We start from the raw sequence: 26,557 nt of genomic DNA, 5'->3' as shown, positions 1-26,557 counted from the left end.
TCGGCCTGCAAGCCTGACTGTATCTGGCAAACAGGAAGTACACTTCTTTTAAGAACTTGATGTTAAGTTTTGAAGTTAATCATTGATTTTCATGTGGAATACTGAACGTTTCATATGTATGCAAGAGATGACTGAAGTTTCAAAAGTCCACATTCCTGAATGCTCCCTACAGACACCAGGATTCTATTCAATGCTGCTATCCTCGGTGCTCAGGAAGACAACGGACACTCCCTAACCCTACCTCTCTGGCTCCCCACATCCCGGAAATGACCAGAATTTGCCTGCCTTAAGGTCATCTGAGGCTGGTCTGGCCTTCTCTGTCTAGACTCTAAAAGAAGTAATATGACTGAAGACAGAAAAAAGGAAATATGAGGCAGGCAGACAAACTGTAGAGGAATGATGGCCACCGCCAGGTAGAACACGGGGCTCAGTTTATCACGAAAACTATTTAAAAAAAACAAGTTAGGTATCTGAGAAACCATTCGTCCTCTCTGAGCTCTGGCTTCCTATAAAAAGAAGAATTTGGATTTTAAGAGCTCTACAATCCTTTCCAGCAATAAAATCTGATGGGTAAAATAGGGTTTTGACTGGGTGGACCTAGAAATCAAATCGCCATGGAAAAATGTTTTCCAGAATTTTCTGAACCCAAACTATTTAGAAGCACCCCATCTGACCGCATCTCAACAATTTACCCCTATGCAAGGAGAGTTACCCGTTAGTCAAAGACAGTCCATGTTCTCTGCTCTGGTTATTTTTTTAAAAAACTGCTTCAAATAACAACAACAAAAATCATGCCAAAAAAAAAAAAAAAAAAAAACCCACAAAAAACAACCAAAGAAACTGCAATAGTAATACTTACCTTTGCGTCATCTATGTCAAAAACATCACACCAAGGAGATTTAACACCTTTAATTGCCAGGTCAAATGAACAGGTGAAAAAAGCTACCTGAATTAAATCTGGGGGGGGAAAGAGAAAGGTAAAGTTTGTGAGTCACTATTCTCTGTAATCCTCCAAAGGCTAAATACCCACAGAATGCCACGTGCAGCACAGTTCAAGGACCCGGGCAGGTTGAACACCGAGAAAAGATGATTCAGCTTTTTCCTACTAAAGAATGAAGACCCACTGTGTACAGCCTGAACAGGAGGATCTAGGACGGCCAGGAAGAAACCATGTGGAGGCACAGATTTCAGTCCAATGAAACTAAGTTAACTGGTAACTACCATTGTTCTGGTTTCAAAAGTAATGTGTTTGTTAAAAGCACGATTGCCTACCAAATCCAACAAAAAGTTCAACTGAAGAACTCGCTAAACGTAACCTGAATTTCTCCCTTTTGGAGGGCTGGAGGAGGGAAGAGAAAGGTAGGGAAGCTTTCAGTCCCCATCTCGAAAATGAGCAGTAAGCAACAGCTCTCTCAACCACACAGCACTTCGTATTCTAACTGTGCGGAAGGAGTAGAGAGGGGACACAGAAACGCGAGAAGACTGCAGCCAGTGGCAGGGGCAGAGTCAAGCTGGGACAGGAAGGCAGAGAAACCAAGGGTCAAGAGGGAGAGAAACAAAGAGGGAAAAACCCCACTGGGGAAAGCGCGTGCTAACAGCATACGTTTTTCAAACTTGTTGCTCAGCCAGGCAGCAGATTTCAGAAGTTCCCTGGGATTTTCACACTGGAATGAGCTGATTATAGTGCTTTTAGCTACCTCGGGTTTGCAGAGACGGGCGGGGCCCCAGGAGCCTGGGCTAGGGGAGCTGGTTGGGCAGTGGCGCACGGCTGCGCTCTCTGGCCAGAGGCAAGCTGCAGACAGAACGGTCGCGTTGCCTCCTGTGCTTTGCTTTCTCAACGTCAGTGTCTTGCCTCGTTCCCAAGGAACCAGGCTTGAGTTTAAAGAACTCCCCTAAGCAGTATACAGTACAAAAGGAATACTTGAGGATACAAGTAAAAGCCATTTAAAAACTTAGTTCGTATAAACGAAAGGGTGGATAATCCTAATACCTAATAGGATATAGTGACTTACAAGCCCCATGGATGTATGTTTGCGAAAGAACCTGACTTATTCACACGCCAAGTTCTAGTTCTGAAACTATGAACGCCAATCCTAATGGTCTATTCTTTAACTGGATGGGAGTTGACAGAAAAATTTCACCAAAAACATGTAAGGACTACAGGCGATGAGACCTAACTCTGCCACTAATCATCCTGAGCAACTGACTCCAGCCTCTTGGGTCTCAATGCTCCCATCTACAAAATAGGAAGGACAGACGGTCTCTCACGAGGAGTTACCGCTCTGACCCGTCTATTATGATCATGCTGACTTTCTGGGCAGATTTTTAGAACCTCTGGTTATTTTAGTTATTTCAGAGATTTAAGTGTAAAAAAACTAAAATAAAATAAAGGAGGACATGGGAAAATCTAAAAATCTTGGGTAAGAGGATTCCTAGGCAGAATACAGCATTGAACAGCCATGATGATGACAGACTTGGCCATATAAACACGCAACGGGTACAATCAACAACACCATAAACAGACCTAAAAAGTGAGGAACAAATTAAGAGAAAAATGTTAGCAACATACAATAAGCAAAGGATTTATACTTTGTCAAGCAAAATTAAAGGTTATATAATTAGTATATCTATAACACATAAAGAGTCCCTAAGAACTGTAAGAAAAACATAAAAATAATCTAAGAAATGGACAAGATAGGAAAGAGGCAAACCGAAGAAGGAATGCAAGTAGCTAGCACACATAGGGAGACATGCTTATCTTCACAAATAACCAAAGAAATGCAAACAAAAGCTAGATATCATTTTTCATTAATCAAATTGGCAAAAATCAAAACGATTAACAATCACTGTTGGATAAGAGAAGGGGAAAACGGGCATTCTCACATATTGTTTATATTAATCCCTACACTTTCAGAGAAGAATTTGGAAGTACATGTCAAGGTGTAAAACATTCATTGTCCTTAGCCCAGCAATTCCACCCACAGCTATTCACCTTATAAATTCTTGAGAGCAAAAATCAAGACTATAAAAATGTTCACTGCACCATCACTTGAAAGGGTGAAAATCTAAGAAAAACCTCAGTAGGAAAATGATTTGCTACAAAAAAAATTTGCGCTGTATTGGCTCCAACCCCCCCACCAGTAAAATCCGATGGGTTCAGTAAGTTTTTAACTATCATTGACTTAGAAACCGAATCACACATCCTATGAAATCACAGAGAATTCAAAAGAACGAGACAGAGCTACGTAAGACAGATATACTACTGAGTAAAAATGAGTTATAGAAAATACATACATCATCATCCCTCCATATTAAAAAAAAAAGTATTTAAACAGCTACAATAGTTTTGAGAAATTCCTCCGCCAGGCATTGTGCTAACTTTGCATGAATTAATCTCATCTAATCCTAAAAGAAAGGTACTATTCCTATACCCATTTTACAGAAAACAAAACAAAACAAAACACAAAAACTATGGCCTATGGATAGTACTGAACTTGTAAAGACCACAGAGTTAGTAGTACAACAGTGTCAAGATTCAAACACAAACCGTCCAATTGCAGAACATGATTATAACCACGATGCTTATTTTGCCTCCAAAAAGAAGCCACTCTCAGCTACCCCATCAGTAAAGCACAAATAATCAATGACTAAAAATTATGTCTTAAAAAATTTTCAACATCTAACCAGTCACTAACCAAATAATAGCCAGACTGATATCATAGTTTGACATCTTTCATAAAAGTTTTAAAACCTGCAAAACAATAACCCAATTACGTGTAGAAACATAAATATTAAAGCTGGCGTGGGATGACTTAAATGCCCAATTCATGACAACGGCTACTGCTGGGAAGATGAGGAAGATGAGGAATAAGTCCCAGAGAGGGACCAAGGGACTTCAACTCATTTAAACCAACTAACTGCTGCATGTGAAAATTTGATAAAACTGAGTTATGGGTATATCAACATTCATTATCAGCTTTTATTATTATCTACAGGCTTAAATTACTTCACATTAAAATAAATAACTTTTTTAAAAGATTTTATTTTTAAGTCATCTCCACACCCAATGTGGACTCACAACCCTGATATCAAGAGTCACAGGCCTTACCAAATAAGCAGCCAGGTGCCCCTAAAATAAATAGTTTTTAAAGTTCTGTTGGTAAAAAAAATAAAAAATAAAAAAAAAAATAAAGTTCTGTTGGTAAAAAAAAAATAAAAATAATAAAAATAAAGCTCTGTAGGTGACCACAATGTTTAGCCATTTTGGGGAAAGAAAAAAATTCAATTTTACTTATTTATTTTTTTAAAGATTTTTGGATTTATTTATTCATGAGAGACACACAGAGAGAGAGGCAGAGACACAGGCAGAGGGAGAAGCAGGCTCCATGCAGGGAGCGCAATGTGGGACTGAATCTGGGGACCCCAGGATCACACCCTGAGCCAAAGACAGATGCTCAACTGCTGAGCCACCCAGACGTCCTCAATTTTAGAGGCTAGTCCAGGTATCTTCACTCTTTTGATGTTTATGAAGCATTCAAAATCCATGATTCTAGTCTATTGTTTTCCTTACATCTCCTACTTCTAGACTTTTGGAAATTTACTCTCAATATAAGAAATCCAAAATTTGTATGTATGTTTGTCAACATTTGCTGTACAAATTATAAATTCTTAGAAATCAGAGAAAAATCTCATTTTTTCTTTCTTTCTTTTTTTTAAAAGATTTTATTTATTTATTCATGAGAGATATACAGAGAAAGAGAGAGAGAGAGAGGCAGAGACACAGGCAGAGGAAGAAGCAGGCTCCATGCAGGGAGCCCGACGTGGGACTTGATCCCGGGACCCAGGATTGTGCCCTGGGCTGCAGGCGGTGCTAAACCGCTGTGCCACCAGGGCTGCCCTCATTATTTTTTCTTAATTTCCTATTGGTAGGTGAGCATATGCCCTGGCTTTCCACCTGATATCCCAGCATAATTATTAACAATGCCCCCTTTCACTCTCCAGTGTACGGGGTTGATTGACAAATTGCAACAGGTAGCCCGTCCATCACAATACCTTTTGACAGACACAAACGCTAATTTTTTTTAGTATCTCTAGGCTTAAAAGCCTCAAATAAATGAAATACACTACTTTGCTTTTCACTTTCTAATACCCCATCTCAAAACATTAACAGGTTCACATTTCTGATCAGCTTCAAAGCTAAAGAATTTTATGTAATTTCCCACTTTTATCATTTTATGGGGTAATAATTCAAAAAAATGTCTTTTATATAAATAATGCTAGAGTTGAAGATTTATATACCTCTCCCCTCAAAAAAAATTCCATGATATATATAGAAGGAATCTTGTACCTTAATTTACATAAAGCTCAAAGAATATGAATCTAAAAACAGTAAGCATGAGATACACAATTTTCTCAACCGAGAATATATTCTTTTCTTAACATAAAATCAACTGTGAACCTTTAAAAAGAATTATTTTATGCTTCCATATTTTTTCTCCAGAGTTCGAGAACCATTTAAATCATTTCAAAGTTCAAATGAAAAACAAATGCACATTACCTGCATTTAAACTGTGGACTGGCACTTGCAAAGTAGCGGCAACCTTTTTTAAAATGTTCTGCATTTCTGGTCCAGTTTTGAAGGCTTCTACATGATAAAGAGCCGTAGCATTCTTTTCCACTTCAGTTAAAAACTTCTCACAATGATCAAAGAACCTCATTAGTTTATCATTAATTCTTGGAGGTCCACATTCCATGTCTGAAAGAGAACAATATTTTGTTTATATATACATATATATAAACAGATATATATATATTATATACCATCAATACAAGTGATAATTTCAGATTATTGAAAATTTTGCTTCAAGTGTGAAAAGGAACACAAAAGCTGTTTATTGGTGTGTCTGAAATAAGCACACACTGATCACGAAAGACAGGGAAAGCTATTCCCCATTTGTAATGACTAATTCATGGGTTTATATCCTAGAAAAAACTAAAGAAACAGAGAATCGGAGATAATACGTTACTGCTATACTACACAGTGAAAAAAAGGTGGTTGAAATAGTTTCTTAAAGCAAAAATAATTAGCATGAAAATCCTAAGAAGTGCAGAAATGTGTTGTAAGTACTGTTTCTGTCATGTACAAAAAACTAGCAACGCTCCTCATTACACCGTGAAAGACTAATTCAGCAGATCAAATGTTTTTCTACTCTAAGCAAAGTCTACACAGTGTGTTTTATTTTCTCTTTAACTTTTCCAATGCTGTGTTACTTTATAAAAGACTCTGCTTTGGACAAAAACTACTGACAACAGCACAAACACATCGACGCTTCAGGTCTCCTGTATTTGGTGCTGGTTGGTGCTTCTGTTTTTGATTTATAACTAAAGCTCCCAGACACTTTCTATTTAGAGTTACTAAGTCCTATTATTTCCCCAACTTGGCAGCAAATATATGTATTATAAAAGTATCCACAATCGTGCCTCAACTACCAGGGGGCCTTTTTAAGTTTCTTCAGTCATGTTTGGAACTCATCGGTTCCAATCATTTCTCTGATAATTTACCACGAAAAGAACACCAAGAACACTACTTCTATATACAAAATGATAAAATCAAGTCAGTTACACCATTTTGCTTTGGATGTGGGGGTGAAAAAACACATTTACATTTACGTATGTGTGTCTCCATTTCAGGATCTCCTGAAACGGAGAACTCTGCCCACGGTCACTGCCAACTGGATTATAGTTTGTAAAACATCTTGGCTTGGAAAATAAGTGACTTTTATCATCTTTCTCTGTGGCCTCAAAAAACAATTTCCCAGGTGGATCTGGATTTTTCATCCTCGCTGTGAACTCATTACTGCTGCTCTTCAAACAGAAACAAAGGTACTGTCCTGAGTTGCTGGAAGAATACAAAATCTAATTCAGTGGCATCCCGTGAAAGCCAGGGGTGCACAAGAGGCAAAACGACGGTTTATAGATAATAAAGTAGCCAGGCAAAGGGCTCAACCTCTATAACCTCATCCCAGGAGGGCCAGTAGCCCCTTTCTGGCCTACGCTATACATACCGTACTATAATGAAATGCATTTTGCTTTGAACGGTCACGTAACTTAACTCGTGGGGGATTTTCACTTCTATTAATCACTACAAAGCACAACAAGTGACTAAACAGAAGTCAGCCAAGAGAATGACCCACGTAGCGGGAACGTGACACACATTCAGCGGAAAGGCCTCCTGGAGCCGCTGCACTGGGTACGCGAGAATGCTACGGGAGAAAGGACAACCCAGTCTACTTCTAATTCACTGTTCACTTGGGTTTAAGGCTCAACAATGTCTCACTCCATCTCTGATCTTAGAAACGGGCAACAAAATATTAACACTTGCTCTTCTCTCTGGAACAAACATGTTACATGTTTTTATCCTTATTCCTGAATTACAGGAGAAGGGAAGCTGTAGTTAAGGGTTGGGTCCAAGCGCTAAGTCATTTCCTGGGTCCATCCCTAGCCATAGGAAATTGGGAGGATCATCCAGTGTTTCTGTGGCTCAAGCCCCTCTGCTGGGCAGGGAGAAAACACCACCAACGTCAGAGGGCTTTGGCAAGGATTTAGGGAAACAAATGTCAGGCATGCCTGGCGCAAAGCCACATAGCGGGCGTTAAGTGTCTGTTAGTATTAGTATCCGTGGCTAGGACACATTTTCTGTGCGGTGGGGAGGGCGCACCATGGGGTGGGGGGAAGACATGGATTCCAGGCTGACTCTGCTCCTCAAAGTAACCAGGGACAGTCAAGAGGGTATACTCTTGGGCTGTTTCTCCACCTGTGGCACACGAGCCCCCCTCCCCCCCCCAACTAGATGATCTCTCCCATTCTGCAAAAGTAACGGAATAAATTAAAGTCGTGTGACCGTGAGCCACAGCTGGGTGGGGGGGAGGGGGGGGGTTAGTTCACATCACACACAACAGCAACACAGAGAGAAAACAGCCCAGCAGTGGAGAAAGCTTGAGAGCAGCTTCCTAAAACAGGATGTGGCTCCAGAACCAACATGTTATTTAAAAAAAAAAAAAGTTGGTAAGCGGAAAAAAACCTAAACAGCATGAGAAGCAAAGCCTGCAGAAGAAAAGTCCTGGAAGCAGCTGCCAGGGCGGAAGGAAAGGCAGGGCTGGCGCCTGCCTGGGGTCAGGAGGTGGACCACCGCGCTCCCGCCCCGTCCTGCCCCCCCCCCCCAGTGGGCCTGCGCACACCTGGGTGAGGGCCGAGCGCGCACCCCAGGGGCACACCTGGGTTAGGGCCGAGCGCGCACCCCAGGGGCACACCTGGGTTAGGGCCGAGCGCGCACCCCCAGGGCACACCTGGGGAAGGGAAGAGCGCGCACCCTCGGGGCACACCTGGGTTAGGGCCGAGCGCGCACCCCAGGGGCACACCTGGGTTAGGGCCGAGCGCGCACCCTCGGGGCACCCCTGGGTTAGGGCCGAGCGCGCACCCCAGGGGCACACCTGGGGAAGGGAAGAGCGCGCACCCTCGGGGCACACCTGGGTTAGGGCCGAGCGCTCACCCTCGGGGCACACCTGGGTTAGGGCCGAGCGCGTACCCCCGGGGCACACCTGGGTTAGGGCCGAGCGCGCACCCTCGGGGCACACCTGGGTTAGGGCCGAGCGCGCACCCCAGGGGCACACCTGGGAAAGGGAAGAGCGCGCACCCCAGGGGCACACCTGGGTTAGGGCCGAGCGCGCACCCTCGGGGCACCCCTGGGTTAGGGCCGAGCGCGCACCCCAGGGGCACACCTGGGAAAGGGAAGAGCGCGCACCCCAGGGGCACACCTGGGTTAGGGCCGAGCGCGCACCCTCGGGGCACCCCTGGGTTAGGGCCGAGCGCGCACCCCAGGGGCACACCTGGGGAAGGGAAGAGCGCGCACCCCAGGGGCACACCTGGGGAAGGGAAGAGCGCGCACCCCAGGGGCACACCTGGGTTAGGGCCGAGCGCGCACCCTCGGGGCACACCTGGGGATGGGAAGAGCGCGTACCCCCGGGGCACACCTGGGTTAGGGCCGAGCGCGCACCCCAGGGGCACACCTGGGGAAGGGAAGAGCGCGCACCCTCGGGGCACACCTGGGTTAGGGCCGAGCGCGCACCCCCGGGGGGCTCGGGGCAGGGCGGGGGCGCCGAGGCCCCGGCATCAGGCGTCACCTGCGACGTCGGGCGGCGGCAGGCCGGGGTGCAGGTGCTGCCACAGCCCCTGCAGGAAGGCGGCGCCGCTGTCCACGCAGCGGTGCTTGGAGCTGGTGACCAGCTGCAGGCGGCCGTAGTTCTCGCGGCTGAAGAGAGCCGGGAAGAGGGCGGCCAGGCGCAGCGCCAGCCGCCGCATGTCCTGCCGGCCCTTGTCCACCAGCTGCCCGTCCATCCAGTCCGCGTACCACAGCGGCCAGTCGGCCAGCGCGGCGCCCAGGTCACGGCCGCCCGCCGAGGCCGAGCCCGCGCCCCCGCCCGCGCCCCGCCGGGCCTGCAGCAGCCCGTGCAGCTGCCGCAGCCGGCGGATCTGCTTGGCCGTCGGGTAGCGGGTGCCGTGGCGGATGAGGGCCACCAGCTGCACCGGGGTGCAGGCGTCCTGCAGCAGCTCGGGGTCCCTCCGCGGCGCCTCGGGGTCCCGCAGCAGCCCGGGGTTGGCATCCTCGTAGCGCGTCTTGGTGCCGAAGTAGGGGCTGAGCGCCGAGGCCGCGGGGTCGTCGGGCTCCAGGAGGGAGCAGCGCGACAGCGACGACAGCAGCGCCACCGCCAGGGCCGCGACCGGCGCCACGGACACCGGGGGCAGGCGCGGGCGGCCGCGGAGCATGGTGCGGCGCGGCCCGCGGAGGGCGACGGGCGGCCCGGGCGCGACTTCCGGCTCCGGCGGGCGGGGGCGGGCCCGAGGGCGCTTCCGGCCTACGCCCGAGCCCCCAGGAGGCGCTGCGCCGCGCGTGCGCTCTGGCGGCGGGGCGGGGCGGGGCGGGGCAGGCCTGGGGCGCGCACTTGCGGCTCCGGCGGCGCCCGCGCTAAGGCCCGAGGCGCTCGGGGCCGTGGAGGCGGAGGTGCAGCTGGCGTCCCCGGGCCGCCCGCGTGGGCGCGGGGCTGACTCCGCCAAGCCGCGCCGGCTTTTGGGGACGCTCCGGGGCCCGGACCCGCCCCGCCCCGAGCAGCCGGCGGGGCTGAAACCCGCCGCCCGCGGCGCCCAGAGGCCGCGTTCTGGGCGTGGGCGTCCGGGCCCCGCACCCCAGCGGGCCTCCCCGGGGCCGAGCCTGCGCCCCGCTCGCGGTTTGCGGAAAGGCCCAGCCTGCGCCCCGCTCCCGGTTTGCGGAAAGGCCGAGCCTGCGCCACGCTCGCAGGAAGCGTGCATCCGCCGGGCCGAGCCGAGCCGAGGGGCCCTGCCCTCCCCCAGGGAAGCCCGCTCCGCGCCCCGGCGGTCCCCGGAGCTGGGCCCCCGGACAGCGCACCGCGAAGCGCCAGCGCCTGGCCGTGCAGGGAGCCCGCACCCCGAGTGCTGCTCTGCTGCAGGGAGCGCTCGTGCCCTTCGCGCCCCCCAAGCTGGGACTGCCCCAGCGCACTTCCGCACTCCGTGGGCTCGTGTGTTCGTGCTCATGGCTCAGAATCCTTGGCCCCAGGGACAAGAAGGACCCGTCATAAATCCGAACGATGCCTCCCTGTCTCCCCTCGAACACCGTTCTGTAGGCTCGTTGGGAAAAGAGTAGAGATGAGAGGAGTCCCCTGGTGATCCGGACTCGGGAGTTTGGGTCCAGTTCTATGTGATGGAGCTTCTCCTTCAGAGACCCTACTCGGTTGCTCTGGGTCAGCCGTCTCCGTCTTGACCACTTTCCTCCTTGCTTAGGCGGCTCCGGCTCAGAGAGGCGTCTCTGTATGTGAACCCTCAACAAGACGGTGAAAAACCAAGACCAGGTCCCCCACTTGGACGCCGCCAATTTTTTTTTATTTATGATAGTCACAGAGAGAGAGAGAGAGACCTAGGCAGAGGGAGAAGCAGGCTCCATGCACCGGGAGCCCGACGTGGGATTCGATCCCAGGTCTCCAGGATCGCGCCCTGGGCCAAAGGCAGGCGCTAAACCGCTGCGCCACCCAGGGATCCCGGACGCTGCCAATTTTAAGACGTTCTGTAGCAGGAAGCCAGCTCTCCGTGACATGCTCTTTTCCCGATAGGCCGTCTTGCAGAATGGATATTTGGGGGCCGTGATAGTTTTACAGAACCTTGCTCAAAGCGATGTTTGGTGAAATCTACCTTTTCTTCATGAGCTTCCTAACCCTTACATTTTATAGGCTGAAATGCTGGATGATATTTCTAAGTGTATTCAGCAAGCATTTGTGCCAGTTGCATGTTTCTTGCTTAATATGTGTGCCTGATCTTTTGCAAGCTCAGGAGGCACCAAATCTTCCCAAAGGCATCAACTTTCCTAATGAAGTGACCTTTAGAGACCCTGTCTACCTACTTACAAAGTCAATGGCATACATTCTTATACGCTAAATTTACCCTTAGCTTGATTTTTTCCCTTTCTTTCATTCCCCATCTCTCTCTCTCTCTTTTTTTTTTTTTAAAGATTATTTTATTTATTCATGACAGACAGACACACAGGCAGAGGGAGAAACAGGCTCCTTGCAGGGAGCCCAATGCAGGACTCGATCCCAGGTTTCCAGGATCACACCCTGGGCTGAAGACAGCACTAAATCACTGAGCCACCGGGGCTGCCGCCATCTCTTAATGTTATACCGTTTTATATATTTATTAAACACACTCCAATCATTCTGTTGTTATGGCGAAGATAACATAAAATTAAGCAATGCCTTCATGTTTTTCTCTCTCTTTTTTTTTAAGATTTTATTTATTTATTGATGAGAGACAGAGAGACAGAGACACGGGCAGAGGGAGAAGCAGGCTCCATGCAGGGAGCCCGATGTGGGACTGGATCCTGGGACTCTAGGATTACGCCCTGGACCAAAGGCAGGTGCTAAACCACTGAGCCACCCAGGGATCCCCCCTTCATGTTTTTCATTAGGAAAAAGCCAGACATAGTTAGAAGAGGGCAAAGAGGAAATAAGCCTTGGATCGTGACACCAACCTCTTCCAATCATTCACTGAGTGTCCTTGGGAGGTAACTCAAGTTCTCGGAGACAGCTAAGTCTCCTTATTTGAAAATTAGGAATATTAGAACTGACATTGTGGAATTACTGTGAGAATTACAGATGACATTTGAAATTCATAGGACAGGCTACCATGAATGGTATTTTTATCAATAAAGTTCAGTAATATTATCTGCTATTCCTGTGCTTAGACACATAGCTCTCTAGCAGCTGTACTAGGTATAAACCTCCACTGGCCATTCAAAGGACTGACTTTCACAAGCCAGACATGCATCAAAGATCATTTCATGACTTTGTTTAAAGATTTTATTTATTAGAGAGCAAGTGAGAGAGAGAACGAGTGGCAGAGAGGGGCAGAGGGAAAGGGAGAAGCAGACTCCCCACTGAGCAGGGAACCCAACATGGGACTCGATCCCAGGATCCTGAGATCATGACCTGAGCCAAAGGCAGATGCTTAACCAACAGAGCGCCCCCCCCACAGGAATCCCATAATTTTTCTAATAATAACAATCCACTCATCCTACTTAAATTGAGTTTCTCATTCTTAAAGCAGTGAGAAGTTTTAAATAGACAACAGGTCCTGCTCATCTTTTCATGTCAGGCCATGTCTTAATCCTCTGGCCAGTCTGTAAGTTGGGTGCCCTTTGAGATAATTGCCCACCTTGTCCAATCAACTAGTACCCAGGAGTCTGTGTGGTATAAGACATGGTTGCCTCTTGGTAAAGACCATGGATAGATTGCCTTCCCTGTTGTGAGGTTCTGAGCATGATAGCAGTGTATTCGACAAATCTACCATAACATGAGAGGTAGGATGGAAAATTAATGGTTCAGATTCCTTGAAGAGATGAGAGCATGGAACCAAGACCATAGAGAATTTGATCTGGACCAGAACCAGAGGAGGCCTTATTTTCTGAGAGAAGACTGGCAGGGTGGATGCACATGTAGATACATTTGATGGTCTAGCAGGACGGAATTCATGGAATCCAAGCCTGATGGCCTCAGGTTCTTCAGTGACAGGAGCAAGATTGTCTGAAGAGATAGGAGAATTGGATTTCGGTCGTTGGAATGTAAAAATGGCTTGGATTTAGAACTGAGAGAAATGGGAAAGTAGTGGGAAAGGATTTGCAACCAAACGTAATAGGAAAAAAGAAAAAAGTTGGATGACCAGCTCTGGGGAAGGACTTGAATTGCTAATGGTTATGCAATTTTATCCAGAAGTGGACATTATCTGTTGTGTCTTTCAGAGTGGAAAAGGAAAAAATTGAATTCTATCGTTTTACATTATTCTAATTTGTCTTAAGTAGAACTTTTCTATTCAATCCACTATATTAAAGAATACGCTATTTTTGCCAGATAATTTATTCGTAGGACTTCTAAAATAGTTGTTCCACTCTTAAGATTGCATGGTGTCAAATATAGTACTTTAAGTTACAGACATCTATAATACTTTTCTGATGGTTACTAAAGAAGAGGCTTTCTGGTGAGGAAATAATAAAGGAAAAGGCGAAATTCTTTGGGGTAAAGGGTAGGCTGTCCATGTGAGCATAGAAAATACTGATTAAAAACATGGTATCGGAAGTTAGACTTTCTGGTTATCAAATTCCGGCTTCATCGCGTAATATATGTGAGACTTTGAGCCAGTTAAACTGTTGCCTCGGGACGCCTGGGTGGTTCAGCGGTTGAGTGTCTGCCTTTGGTTCAGGGCCTGATCCCAGATTCCCAGGATCAAGTCCCACATCGAGCTCCTTGCGTGGAGCCTGCTTCTCCCTCTGCCTGTGTTTCTGCCTCTCTTTCTGTGTCTCTTATGAATAAATAAATAAAATCTTTTAATTTTTTAAAAAAATAAACTGTTGCCTCAATTTGTTTTATTCTGTAAATTGGGGATAATACCTATGCTATATGGCTGTTGATGGAAGGAGGCAGTTTACATAGAGACTCTCTATAGTTCTGGCCCCAAATCACTTTGTAAGTTTTATTGAGCATAATTAAAATGTTTCTTGTTAACACTTTTCCTTTAACCGAGTAAACAGACAATGGCTAGTTTGTCATAGATACTTGTTATCTTACAACTACATTAAGCAACTAACCTTGTACCTATTTCAAGAAAGTTTTAACTCTAGTATCTTGCTGCCCTGCTGTTTCATCTTTCCATTCCTACTTATAGATTTAGTGCTTATTTGTTTTTTATTGCAGTAGAAACAGCCAACAGAAGAAGGGTCCACGTGTGTGGACAGGGCAGGGGTGACCCATGCTTCAACAGAAGTCCCTTCAACCTCACTTGAATGTGGAGATTGCATAGATCACCAGACTCCACTGATAAGATACCTTTGCTCAAAAGAAACAATCACTGATAGCAAACCCCTACATTGTTCCCCACCATCTACAAGCCAAGCTGAACTGTTTAAAGTTGTGTTCCAGTTGATGAGTAGAACTTTGCTGAACTGCGCACAGTGATGGAGGGGACTTGCTATTTTTACACTCTCTATCCTGCCTTGCTAAGGGGGTTATTTTGTGGTGACAAAGGTTCTCTTTTGGTGTCTTGACACGCCTAGGACTTTGATGGGAGTTCTTCCTTCCTATCACATGTGGGTTTTAAAGCCACTGAACTGTTTCAGAAACTAGATACAATGGTTTTTAAAAATTTTTTTTTAATTTTTATTTATGATAGTCAGAGAGAGAGAGGCAGAGACACAGGCAGAGGGAGAAGCAGGCTCCATGCAGGGAGCCCGATGTGGGATTTGATCCCAGGGCTCCAGGATCGCACCATGGGCCAAAGGCAGGCGCTAAACCGTTGCACCACCCAGGGATCCCTAGATACAATGTTTAAATTGGCAGGATTCTTACTTCCATTTAACAGGGGGAAACTGGAGCTATTCACTTTCTAGTCATGTTCTGTAATGATTTTCCTGTACATGCCAGTACTGTTGCTCAGAGGCAAAATTTCCTCCAGAAGTCCCCTCCAAAATATCTTGTTATCCATCACAAAGATGAATAATATGTTCTAAATTTGGGGGAAAAATTTCTCTTCTTCCCTGTATTTTTCAAGAACAAGCATGGATAATCACAGTTGTTTAAACATCTTGTTTTTTTTTTTTTTTTCTGAAATGTTAGTTTTCCAAAATTGGAAAATCTCTTTGAGCGATTAGACCTTTAAGACAAGTGGTTAGTTGACTTTAAAGCCATCATTATTTCCTTATTCCCAAGAATAGAGAATTTTCAGAGAAGTTATTCATCAGTTCTTTATCAGGAAGAGTGTTTGTTACTTAGTACATTAATGTTCATTTCATGCTTTCTCACTAGCCCACATATGAACCAATCTTTCAGTTTTTGTTCACTATTTTCTTGTAACATGAATCTATTTTTCTTGGGTTGAGTTGCTTTGCCTATATCGTATATCAGTAAGTATTAAAATCCAACGATACCTAAGCTAGAAAAGCAATGTTGGCATCTATGGACTCACACTGAGCAGCAACTTTAGTAAACAGGACAGTTCACATTCCATAAACAACACCCTGCATTACCCCACCTTTCTTGTCTTATATCCTCTAATGCCTTGACTGATTCTGTACTCCAAGGGACAAAGCAGCCGCTGCTAAATCATTCACTAGTTAGTACCTTAGACATAAGAGCCATGGTGAAAACTTTTTGATACTCAAATATTCATCCCTTACATCAGGTAGACTGTCAGCAATTATTTGTTAAAAGGGTGTATGTATGAATGAATAAATGAGATAGAACAAACAGTGTGGGAAGATAAAAGGTGGAAATAATATTGCTTCATATTTAAGCAACGTAATTATTTTACCTTCCCAGGTATCCCATGACCTGTGAGGAACAGTTTGTATATCACGTTGTGGAGGTGGAAATCAAAACAGAGAGGTTAGATGCCCTTGCCAAAAGTCATCTCCTCTAACAAGTACTTAGTAGAAGCAGTTCTAGAATATGATTAGTGAAAAGCGAGCTATCTTTGTATTTTTTTTTCCTGATACCTCCCTATTCTTGACAAATGAACAGTGACCTCAAAAAGTGACATTTGTGGGTGAGACTAAAATAATAAATATTGCACATGATACTATAGCAGTTTTATTAGGTAACCACTCAACATTTATTCTCCCTTGTTTCTTGGAATCAGGGTGTACGCATGCATCTTTTAGGAAGATCATTCTGTCCCCACTTAAAGAAAAAGGCTGGTTTAAAACAATCCTGGTAACTTATTTTTCTTCCCAGTTTTGGTTTAGGAAAGAGCATGTAACTCAATTCTAGTCACTGAGATAGAAGGGGAAGTCTACTTAGCAGTTTCTGAGAAAGTTTTTTGGTTCTAAAAAAGACAAACGGTGGGGTAACAAGCAGTCAAAACTTCATAGGATCAGTGGATCAGAGATCCTGATGACGCAAAGAAATATTGTAATTGGCACAGTTAAATATTTTGGAAGGGAAGGAGATTCAGTAAATGAAATGCCTAAAATGGATATTTCAAAGATGGTAGAGTACTTGTTATTGATTAAATGAGAGAGTTTAGAATATAAGAGTAAGAAAATTTAGCCATGGCAAGTTATAGAATACAATTCTTTTAGAATTAAGAAGGTATAAACAAACAAAAAATGGAGAGGCCAAGAAGTCCTAGGTGAAAACTTTTTCTCCTGGTTCTAAACCTCTGTTCCTACAGGGTTTAAGCCCCACTAGATTCTCACCCTCTAGTCTATGTACCTCTTTATCCAACTCTTAAAAATCCCCAGCTTACTCGGCATCTATTCCATGAAATTTATTTTAAAAATTTTATTGTACACAACATTTTGTTTTTAATAGATATGATTGATGGTTTGTAGAGATGAAAGAGATTGACAGCACAGAGATGCTGATAATTTTAAATATAATCTTAAAAAAAACTTCATTCTTAAAATGAGAGAGAATGATACATATAAGGAAGAGGCAACTGCCCTGGACATTAATATGTCCAAATGTGATGACTAGACCTGCTGCAGTCATCTTGCAACCAGTGAGGGGCCAGCATGAAAACAAAGCCAACACAGTGAGATGACACAGCCAAATGTGGAAAGAACTTGAGTCCTTCATGATACCATTGAGCTGATGAATTAAACTGGGAGTGTGCCTCCTGTGGGCTTCCTGTCACTTAAGGTAATAACTATCTTTACTGTTTGAACTAGTGTTTCATTATTTTCCATAGAAAGTCTCCTAATTGGTATAAGTAATTATTAGCTTCATTTAACCCCTTTGGTTAAACCTGTCATGCCTCTCTTGATTTTGCTGGAGTCACCTGATCCCATATCCTCAGACCTGACCTTGAGTCTCTCAGAATGATCATGTTTTATGAAGCATGGGAAACATATGGAAGAGTAGGAGGTAGATGGGCAGGATGAGATATCTGGTGATGGTGATCTGGGTCAGACAAGGTGAAGTGGGAAAGCTATGTAAGAAATGCAAATGAAAATCAGAAAGAAGGCAACTCTTCCAAGCACAACCATAAAAAGCTAGTCTTACAGACTCAGGAGCACATCTATGGGGAGAGTTGTAGTCATCATTATAGTAATGATGTCAATTAGATCTGTGTTTTTTTCCCAAGGGAAGAAATAATTGTTCATAGGCTATCAGAGGATTCTTGTCATGCCTGTTTTCTACAGAAACATACCAAGTTCTGATGTGTTTCATGATGATGCCATAGTCTAAAAATGAGAGGCTTGATTTCAGGTTTTCCTGTAGGTGCCAGAGAGGCTCATGGTAGTGCTCCCTTCCAGGCTGACACAATTCTTGAAAACTAGAGGATGGCCTTAACATTCAGTTTAGGATAGATCTCCCTCATGACCTTAAGCTTTTTGTGAACATCTTTGTAAAGATATACGAATACTCTGTTATTACATGAGATCTGTTCATGTGGATTTAAACAGTAAATCTAACAAGTAGGCTATTCTTTGCGTGATGGCACAGAGGTACTTATTTATTTTTACATTTTAGGAATTTGAGGAAAAAAAACTATTTCTCAGTTACAATAAATTGAATTTGAAGCCATAAAAAGGAAGAAAATAATAAGGATTAGAGCAGAAATAAATAAAGTAGAGAATACAAAAGCAATAAAATCAATGAAACCAAAACTGGTTCTTTGGAAAGATCAACATATTGATAACCTTTAGTTACATTAATAAAAAAGAGAATACTTATACTACTAAAATCAGAAGGTAAAGAGGGGATGTTACTACTGAATACAGGAATAAAAAGCATTATAAGAGAATACTATAAACAGCTGTATACCAAACAAATTAGGATATCCTGGAAGAAATGGACAAATCCTTAGAAACAAAACTACCAAAAAACGGACTCAGGAAGACATAGAAAATCTGAATAGACCCATAACAAGTAAGAAGACTGGATCAGTAATCAAAAATCTCCCAACGACTTCCATTCTGTAATTAGGGCAAGGTGATAGACTAGTATAAGATTTGAAGGCAAAGTCCCATTCTGGAAGCAACTACTGATGTGGGTAGAACAGAAATCAAAAGAAAAAGCTAATCAAAGGCATTAGTGTGAAGGTGCTAATCCTTTCTATTATTATGTGAATGAAAAAGGCTTTCTGTGGCCCTCTTGAATTATCGCCTCTCATTATTCACTATAACAAATGAAATTATGTGGTTTCTATTTATGAAAAAAATAACACATTAATTTTAAAAAATATCTCCCAACAAAGAAAAGCTTTCTATTTAATAAAAAGAAGAAAAGAAAATACTTCTCAACTCATATGAGGCCAGCATTACCTTGATACCAAAGCCTGACAAGACACTACAAGAAAACTAGAGACTAATATCCTTTCTGAATCTAGAAACAATAATCTCCAACAGATGCTAGCAAATAGAATTCAGCAGCATATAGAAAAGATCATATACCATGACCAAGAGGAATTTATCCCAGAAATGGAATAGTGGTTCAGCATAAAAAAATCAATCAATGTACACACCATGTGAATAGAATGAAGGTGGGGGGAGCCACATGGTCCTTTCAAATGATGTTGAAAAAGCACTTGACAACATCTGACATTCCTTCATACTCAATAAACTAGAAATGGAAGGGAACCTTCTCAGCATGATAAAGGCTATATATAAAAAACCCACAGCTAACATCATACTCAATGGGGAAGAATAGAAAACTTTTCCCCTAATCCCAGGAACAAGACAAGGATGCCTGTTTTTGCCATGTCACATAATATTGGCAGTTCCAGAGCAATTAGACAAGAAAAAAGAAATAAAGTGCAGCCAAATTGGAAAAGAGAAGTAAAACTATAACAGATTACATAAATGTAGAAAACATTAAGAATACATGTAAATATGCATACATACACACACCCCCGACAAACACACACATTCCTTTTAGAGCTAATTAACAAATTTAGTAAATTTACAGGACACACAAAAATCAGTTTAATTTTGCACTTGCAGTGAAAAATCTGAAAAGGAAATTAAGCACCCAAAAGATGCTTTTTGCGATAGCATCCAAAAGAATAAAATACTTAGGAATAAATTTAACCAATGAGGCACAAAACTTTTACACTGAAAATTACAAAATACTGCTGAAAGAATTAGAGAAAACCTAAATAAATGGAAAGTCATCCTATGTTCATAGATTGGAAGACTTAATATTGTTAAGAGAACAATATTACCCAGAGTAATACGCACATTCAGTGTAATCACTATCAAAGTCCCAACAGTACTTTTTATACTTCTTCTGTATTTTCACCACCACTAGTTATGGAAAAGCCCATCTTAAAATTCATATGAAATTTCAAGGGACCCAGAATAACCAAAACAATCTGAAAAAGAACAAAGCTATGGGGCTCACGTTTCCCAATGTCAAAACTTGCTATGCAGCTACAATACTCCAAACAGTGTGGTACTGGCATAAGAAAGACATATAAACCAAGGGACTTGAGAGAATTGAGAACTCAGAAATAACCTTCACATCTATGACCAATTGATTTTCAACAAAGTTGTCAAGACCATTCAGTGAGGAAAGGATAGTCTTTTAACAAGGGGTGCTGGGATATCCACATTCAAAAGTATGAAATTGGACCCTTACTTTATACCATATATAAATATCAACTCAAAATGAATCAAAGACCTAAATTTAAAAGCTATAAAAGATAAAAATTAAACACTATAAACTCTGGGGAAAAATAGGAAAACTTGGGTTTGGCAATGGTTTCTTAAATATGATACCAAAGCACAAGTGACAAAAGAAATAATTAGGTTGGACTTTAAGAGAGTAAAAAAGCAACCCATAGAATGGGAGAAAATATTAGCAAATCATATACCTGATAAGTGGCAAACATCCAAACTATATAGAGAATCATGTAACTCAACCACAAGAACACAACCTAATTTTTTAAATAGGCAAAGGACATGAATAGACATTTCTCCCCAAAAAAGATATGCCACTCTTCAATGAGCACATGAAGAGATGCAAATCAAAACCACAGGAAATGTCACATCACACCTACCAGGATGGCTAAAATTAAAAGCAAAATAATAACTAGTGGTGGTGAAAATACAGAGAAAGTATAACTGTAGTACATTGCTTGTGGGAATGTAAAATGGAACAACTAGTGTGGAAAATAGTTTGGCAATTCCTCAAAAAGTGACACATAGAACGCCTTATCATCCAGCGATTCCACTCCCAGACATAAACCCCAAACATGGGCTCAAACCAATACTCCTACACCAGTAGTTGTAGCAGCATTAGTCACAACAGCCAGAATGTGGGAACAACCCAAGTGTCCTCAACAGATCAGTGGGTAAACAAATGTGTTATTATGTGCATAATGGAATATCATTCAGCCATAAAAAAGAACGAGGCACTGGGGCACCTGGGTGACTCCATCAGTTAAGTGATCAACTCTTGATTTCGGCTCAGGTCATGATCTCAGGGTCGTGCGATGAAGCCCCCACATCAGGCTCCAGTCAGCTTGGAGTCTGCTTGAGATTCTCTCTCCCCCTCTTCCTCTCCCTCTGCCTCCCCCCACTTACATGTGTGCTCTGTCCTTCACATAAATAAGTAAATAAATCTTTTTTTAAAAAGGGGGACCTTTAAAAAAAATAAAAAATAAATTAAAAAAATTTAAAAAAAGGGGGGGGACCTTTGTTCCTTAGATGTACTTACACATCCTACAACATGGTTGAACCTTGAAAAATATTATGGCCAGTAAAATAAACTAGACAGAAAAGGACAAATATCATAATGCACCACTTAAATAAAATATCTAAAGTGGGCAAATTTATGGAGACAAAAAGTAGGTTTGAGATTCGCAGGGGCTGGGAGGAGGAAATGGGAGTTATTCCTCTGTGGGTACAGGGTTTTGTTTGGGGTGACAAGAGAACTTTGGAAATGGTGTGCTGGTTGCACAATGTTAGCAACACTAGATTGCTCAACTGCAGTTAAAATAGAAGTTAAAATAGTCATACATGTTTTAGCACAATAAAAAAAATAATTTATCTTGCACGCTGGCAAGTACATTGTTTGGGACTATGAAATAATTCACCCAGAAGATAAATGTCATGATAGCTGTTTGTGTCTCAATTTATCTCATGTACACAGAATACACATTTGTAGCACACTAGTCTACCAAAACATTGATGATTAGCCAAAATAGAAAAACATATTGAATCAGAAATAGCATTATTTATATCCACTGGTTACACCAAAAAAAAAAAAAAAAAAGCCTGATTTTATTCGTGAAAAATGAGAGAATGGAAAGTTTTCTATAGATTTTGGCAAAATTTCAGGGCAGTTTCCAGAAGGTTAAATGGCCTGATAATTTTAAATGACTCTGGTAGGCTAAATAATCGCCCCAGTGAGGTCCACGTCCAAATCCCTGGGACCTGTGACTATGTGACCTTGCACAATAAAAGGGGCTTTGTGGATGCAGTTAAGGATCTTGAGATGAGAAGATTATCCTGAAGGATCTGATGTAAGCAAGTAATCAGGGTCCCTCTCGGGAGGCAGGAGGGTCACCGAGAGGAGAGGCGATGTGAGCCTGCGGCTGTGGGACAGGAGGCACCGTGACGACAGGCCCAGAGGTCCGAGCGATGTGGGGCCACTCACCAAGGAGAGCGGGCAGCCCCTGGAAGGCGCCGGAAACACGCAAGGCCAGGAGCCTCCACCAGGAAAGCTGCCCTGCGGCCCCCTGTTGAAGTTCCAATCTCCAGACCTTACGACAATCAACTTGTATCATTTTAAGCCACCAAGTTCGTCATAATTTGTTCCAGCAGCAACACAATTCATGCAATGACAAATTTTACTTCCTAAGTCATTGTTACTTTTTTGAGAGACCATTTTATCCCAAGCACTATTTTTATATCACGCAGTTAAGATTATGGGTTTGAGAAGGACTGTCCTCCTCGCTGAAGACTGATGCAGACGGTACCTTTGCCAACAAAGCATCGCGCTAAGAGCTCTGCGTGCTTTACTTCGGAAATTCTCACCACCTTTCAGGGAAGTACTTTATCTCCTTTTATAGGTGAGGAAATGGGCCCTATAAGGTCAACCTATTTAAGGTCACATAGTAGTAGTGTCACCGGGCACGTGCTGATAGAGAATAGACAGGAGCCAAGCTATTTCTGTTTCTCGTGATAGATTAAAGGCAATGGTACCAGCAAGAGAATGCAGAGTCCGAGAGAAAAGAAAGAAGAGAGAGATGTGGGTATTCGGGAAAGTGTAGTTCAGGTTAGCTTGCCCCTGGGTCACACGGGGAGTTTAGGAAGCAGGAAGCAACTGGCCATTTCTGTGTGGGCTTTTGAAAGCCAAATATTCACACCTTAGATGTTCACAAAACAAAGACCCATTTTCTTACGGCTTCTGGAAAAAATATTCTCTGTATTATAAGAACTTACAGGGCACCTGGGTGGCTCAGTGGCTGAGCATCTGCCTTGGGCTCAGGTTGTGACCCCGGGGTCCGGGGATCGAGTTCCCCATCCGGCCCTCCACAGGGATCCTGCTTCTCCCTCTGCCTGTGTCTCTGCCTCTCTCTGTGTCTCTCATGAATAAATAAATACAATCTTTAAAAAAAAAAAACCACTTCATAATGAACGTTGCTGCGTGGTTTATTAGGCACAAGAATTGTTTGTTGAAGCTTTACATAATTGTTGCTCCTATATTTAATGTAGATTTTACTTATTTGTTTTGCAAACAATAGCAAATCCAGACATTCTTTGAAGTAAGCAGCAGTGATGTTTAATACTGGGCCACTTTTACTTATTATGTTTTACATATAAATACAATAAAACCTTTTTTAAGAAGTTGAAAATTTTCCAAGGGAGTGGATAAAAATATTTGATGATGTGGGATGCAGTTGAGGGATGGCTGGCATATATATTTTTTAAAAAGAATAAAAGCTTTGCTGGACTCTTAAACGTTTGGGCTCTTGACTGCAGAGGGGTTTCTGCCCTCGGGTCAAATCCCAGTGATAAGGTATCTGCCTGTGACATGAGCAGTAACTGAAGTATTTAGGATTAAACAAACTATTTCATGTCACAGAATAGAGGAGGTGAGGAAAATGTGAAGTGATAAGGCGCTAGTTGGCGCAGGGTGCTGGTTTCAGATAGGAAGGGGGCTGGGCAGAGACGAGTGTGTGCCCACACCGGCCCGTGTCACAAGCTGAAAACACTATTTTGAATTTTTATCCTGAAGATGGAAATAGCATTCTTAGGAAAAATCGAATGTTAGGTAGAAATGTGTTAAACTGATTTGGCTTATTGACACATCAGTCCATTGGTTTGTGAGACAGTCACTGGGCAGCTGCTTGGTTGTGTTTAGACCTCAGAATGAACTCAGGGCAAAAATCGTGCAGTAGGAAGTTTTATTTTTCAGTCTCCCTGCCACGCTTGTTCTCAAGCCTTCAGCCCTCCGGCTCCCCGCTCAGGCTTGGGGGCTCAGAAACGAGGCCCCGGGCGGCTCCGGAGACAGGGATGCAGGTTGTGGAGGATACGGGTGGTTGGGTGTGTTCAGAGGAAGACGCGAATGTGGGTTTAGGAAAGAAGTAGCACCAAGCTGTGAAATTCTGTTCCCTGTGGGTCAGTAGAACTATGATCTTCTTTGCGTTCTTTTTCTAATTCTTTTTACCTTTTTCTGGGAATTATATGCCTTGCTTTCAGAGTAAGAAAAAAACAAAGTATATATAAGACAAGAAACAATAAAAAGAAAGTATTAAAATTTTTTCCTACTATGTCAGTGTTTTTCTTTCTGATTCATTTGCAGTTTATCAGGCCTGCTTGGCTTATTTGGCTATGTCGTTTAAATTGTTTAAAAACTTTTTTTCCCCCAAATTGGTCAAAACAATGTTTCCAATTGCTACAGATTTTTACAACTTCTTTCTTTAAGATTTTATTTATTTATTCATGAGAGACACACAGAGAGAGGCAGAGACACAGGTAGAGGGAGAAGCAGGCTCCCTGCTGGGCACCAGCTAGAGGACTCAATCCCACGACCCCAGGGTCACGCCCTGAACCCAAGGTAAACGCTCAACCACTGAGCCACCCAGGTGCCCAACTTTGTAGTTTCTAAGGAAACAGGATGCCAGTCCTGCTCAGACCTGACGTTGACCTCTGATTTGCTTTAAGTCTATCCAATCACTGCTCCATTTATATTTCACTCAAATTTTACTCTTACCCCAAATCATATAATATATCTTTTCTTGGTTTGGCAAGATGCCTCAGAATCTTCTGTGTGCAATCTTCCTCACTGCAATGAGTCAATAAAGCTGACGAGTACAGGATGGTCCCTTGTAGGCTGTTAGGCCAAATGACACCTCTTCAGAGAGGCCTGCTCTGATGTTTATCTCAGGATAAAGTGGCATTCCTACTGTGCTCCACAATAAACACATTCTGCTTTTCTTTTTTTCTTTTAATATTTTATTTATTTATTCATGAGATAGAGAGAGAGAGGCTGAGACACAGGCAGAAGGGGGAGCAGGCTCCATGCAGGGAGCCCGACGTGGGACTCAATCCTGGGTCTCTAGGATCACACACACCCTGGATTGAAGGCAGCACTAAACCACTGAGACACCCAGGCTGCCCAACGTTCTGCTTTTTTTTCATGGTTTACTAGGTCCTTTAAGACTCCTAAGTGATGCAGTGATTTAGTCAAAATATCTGATTAGAAACATTAACTAGTCACATTGTTCTACTCTACCGGTAACTGTATAAAGTATAGAGCAGGGCACCTGAGTGGCTAAGTTGGTTAGGCTCAGTCAGTGAAGCGGCTGCCTTTGGTTCAGGTCATGACCTCAGGGTCCTGGGATTGAGCCCCACATTGGGCTCCCTGCTTAGTGGGGAATCTGCTTCTCTCCTCCCTTCTCATCCTCTCTCCCTCAAATAAATAAATAAAATTGATTTTTTTATTTTTTATTTTTTAAAGATTTTTTTTAAAGATTTATTTATTTATTCATTCATGAGAATACAGAAATGAGAGAGAGAGAGAGAGAGAGAGAGAGAGAGAGAGAGAGAGAGAGGCAGAGACACAGGCAGAGGGAGAAGCAGGCTCCATGCAGGGAGCCCGACGTGGGACTCGATCCTAGGTCTCCAGGATCAGGCCCTGGGCTGAAGGCAGGCGCTAAACTGCTGAGCCACCGGGGCTGCCCCATAAATAAAATTTTAAAAAATAAAATACAGTCTTTTAAAAAGTAAATAAAATAGAGAGCAACCTAAATGTTCACAACTTAAAGTCTGAAGCAATTTAAAATATTCATTGCCTCATACCATACCTCAGGATGTTTGCATGGTGCATAAAAGTTGTAAAGACCAGGGCACCTGAGTGGGTCAGTGGTTGAAAGAAAGAAACTAAAAATTAAGATAGATGCAGAGTGTTGTATCCAGAACCCCCTTATCTTACATGGGTTGGAAATCAAGGCTGACTATCAGTGTCAAATTGTCTTAGAATCTCCAGACAAGAGCGAGATATTTTATTCTCAACATATAGTTTCAAGCAACAAAGCTTCTTACAGTCTGGTTTTAGAGAACAAAGCTTTTCGGCAAGTAATCACTCAACGAGTTTGTTATGACGCTTGTCCTTGGGAGAAATCGCACGTTCTTGGGAGAAGTAGTTTCCCGTAAACTTTGTGACTGGCTTTACCCATGTTTAGTATTCCAGCCTGATAAGTGGATGGAGCTGATTTTCACTGTGTACACTTAAGCTAAAGCTTAGCCTAAAAGAGGCAACCAGCCAAGAGAGTGGAAAAGATCATCCCAGCCAGGAAAGACAAGTGTGAATGTTATGAACTGGAAAGACGTAACACCAGTAAGTAACCTAGCAAATGATTAGAAATGAGACGGGAGAGATGCAGAAAGCTGCTAGTTTTATTAAGGACTTTGCATGTTATCAAAAGCAAAGAAGAACCATGAAAGGGACTTAATCAGAGGAATTACCCAATCTTGTCATTCTCGGGTGGAGAA

At 43.3% G+C, this 26,557-nt stretch overlaps 1 protein-coding gene across 2 annotated transcripts in view; it reads right to left on the bottom strand.

The window, feature by feature from the left end:
• Positions 1–10,373, bottom strand: part of MINPP1 (multiple inositol-polyphosphate phosphatase 1) — a 48,278-nt gene extending 37,905 nt beyond the window's left edge. The window contains exons 1-3 of one of the 2 annotated variants that reach the window (XM_026014772.2): positions 9,180–10,373; positions 5,558–5,755; positions 860–957 (exon numbers count right to left, since the gene is read on the bottom strand). In XM_026014772.2, the coding sequence (XP_025870557.2) occupies positions 860–957; positions 5,558–5,755; positions 9,180–10,362 (1,479 nt within the window). In that variant the 5' untranslated portion in view covers positions 10,363–10,373. The remainder of the gene's footprint in view (positions 1–859; positions 958–5,557; positions 5,756–9,179) is intronic. The other variant, XM_072723578.1, reaches the window with a different exon arrangement.
• Between the last annotated feature and the right edge of the window lie 16,184 nt (positions 10,374–26,557).

Source organism: Vulpes vulpes, chromosome 10 (assembly GCF_048418805.1).
Source record: "Vulpes vulpes isolate BD-2025 chromosome 10, VulVul3, whole genome shotgun sequence".
NCBI classification, from domain to species: domain Eukaryota; kingdom Metazoa; phylum Chordata; class Mammalia; order Carnivora; family Canidae; genus Vulpes; species Vulpes vulpes.
Note: the sequence above shows the minus strand (reverse complement) of the source record. Positions and strands in the feature narration are given on the sequence as shown.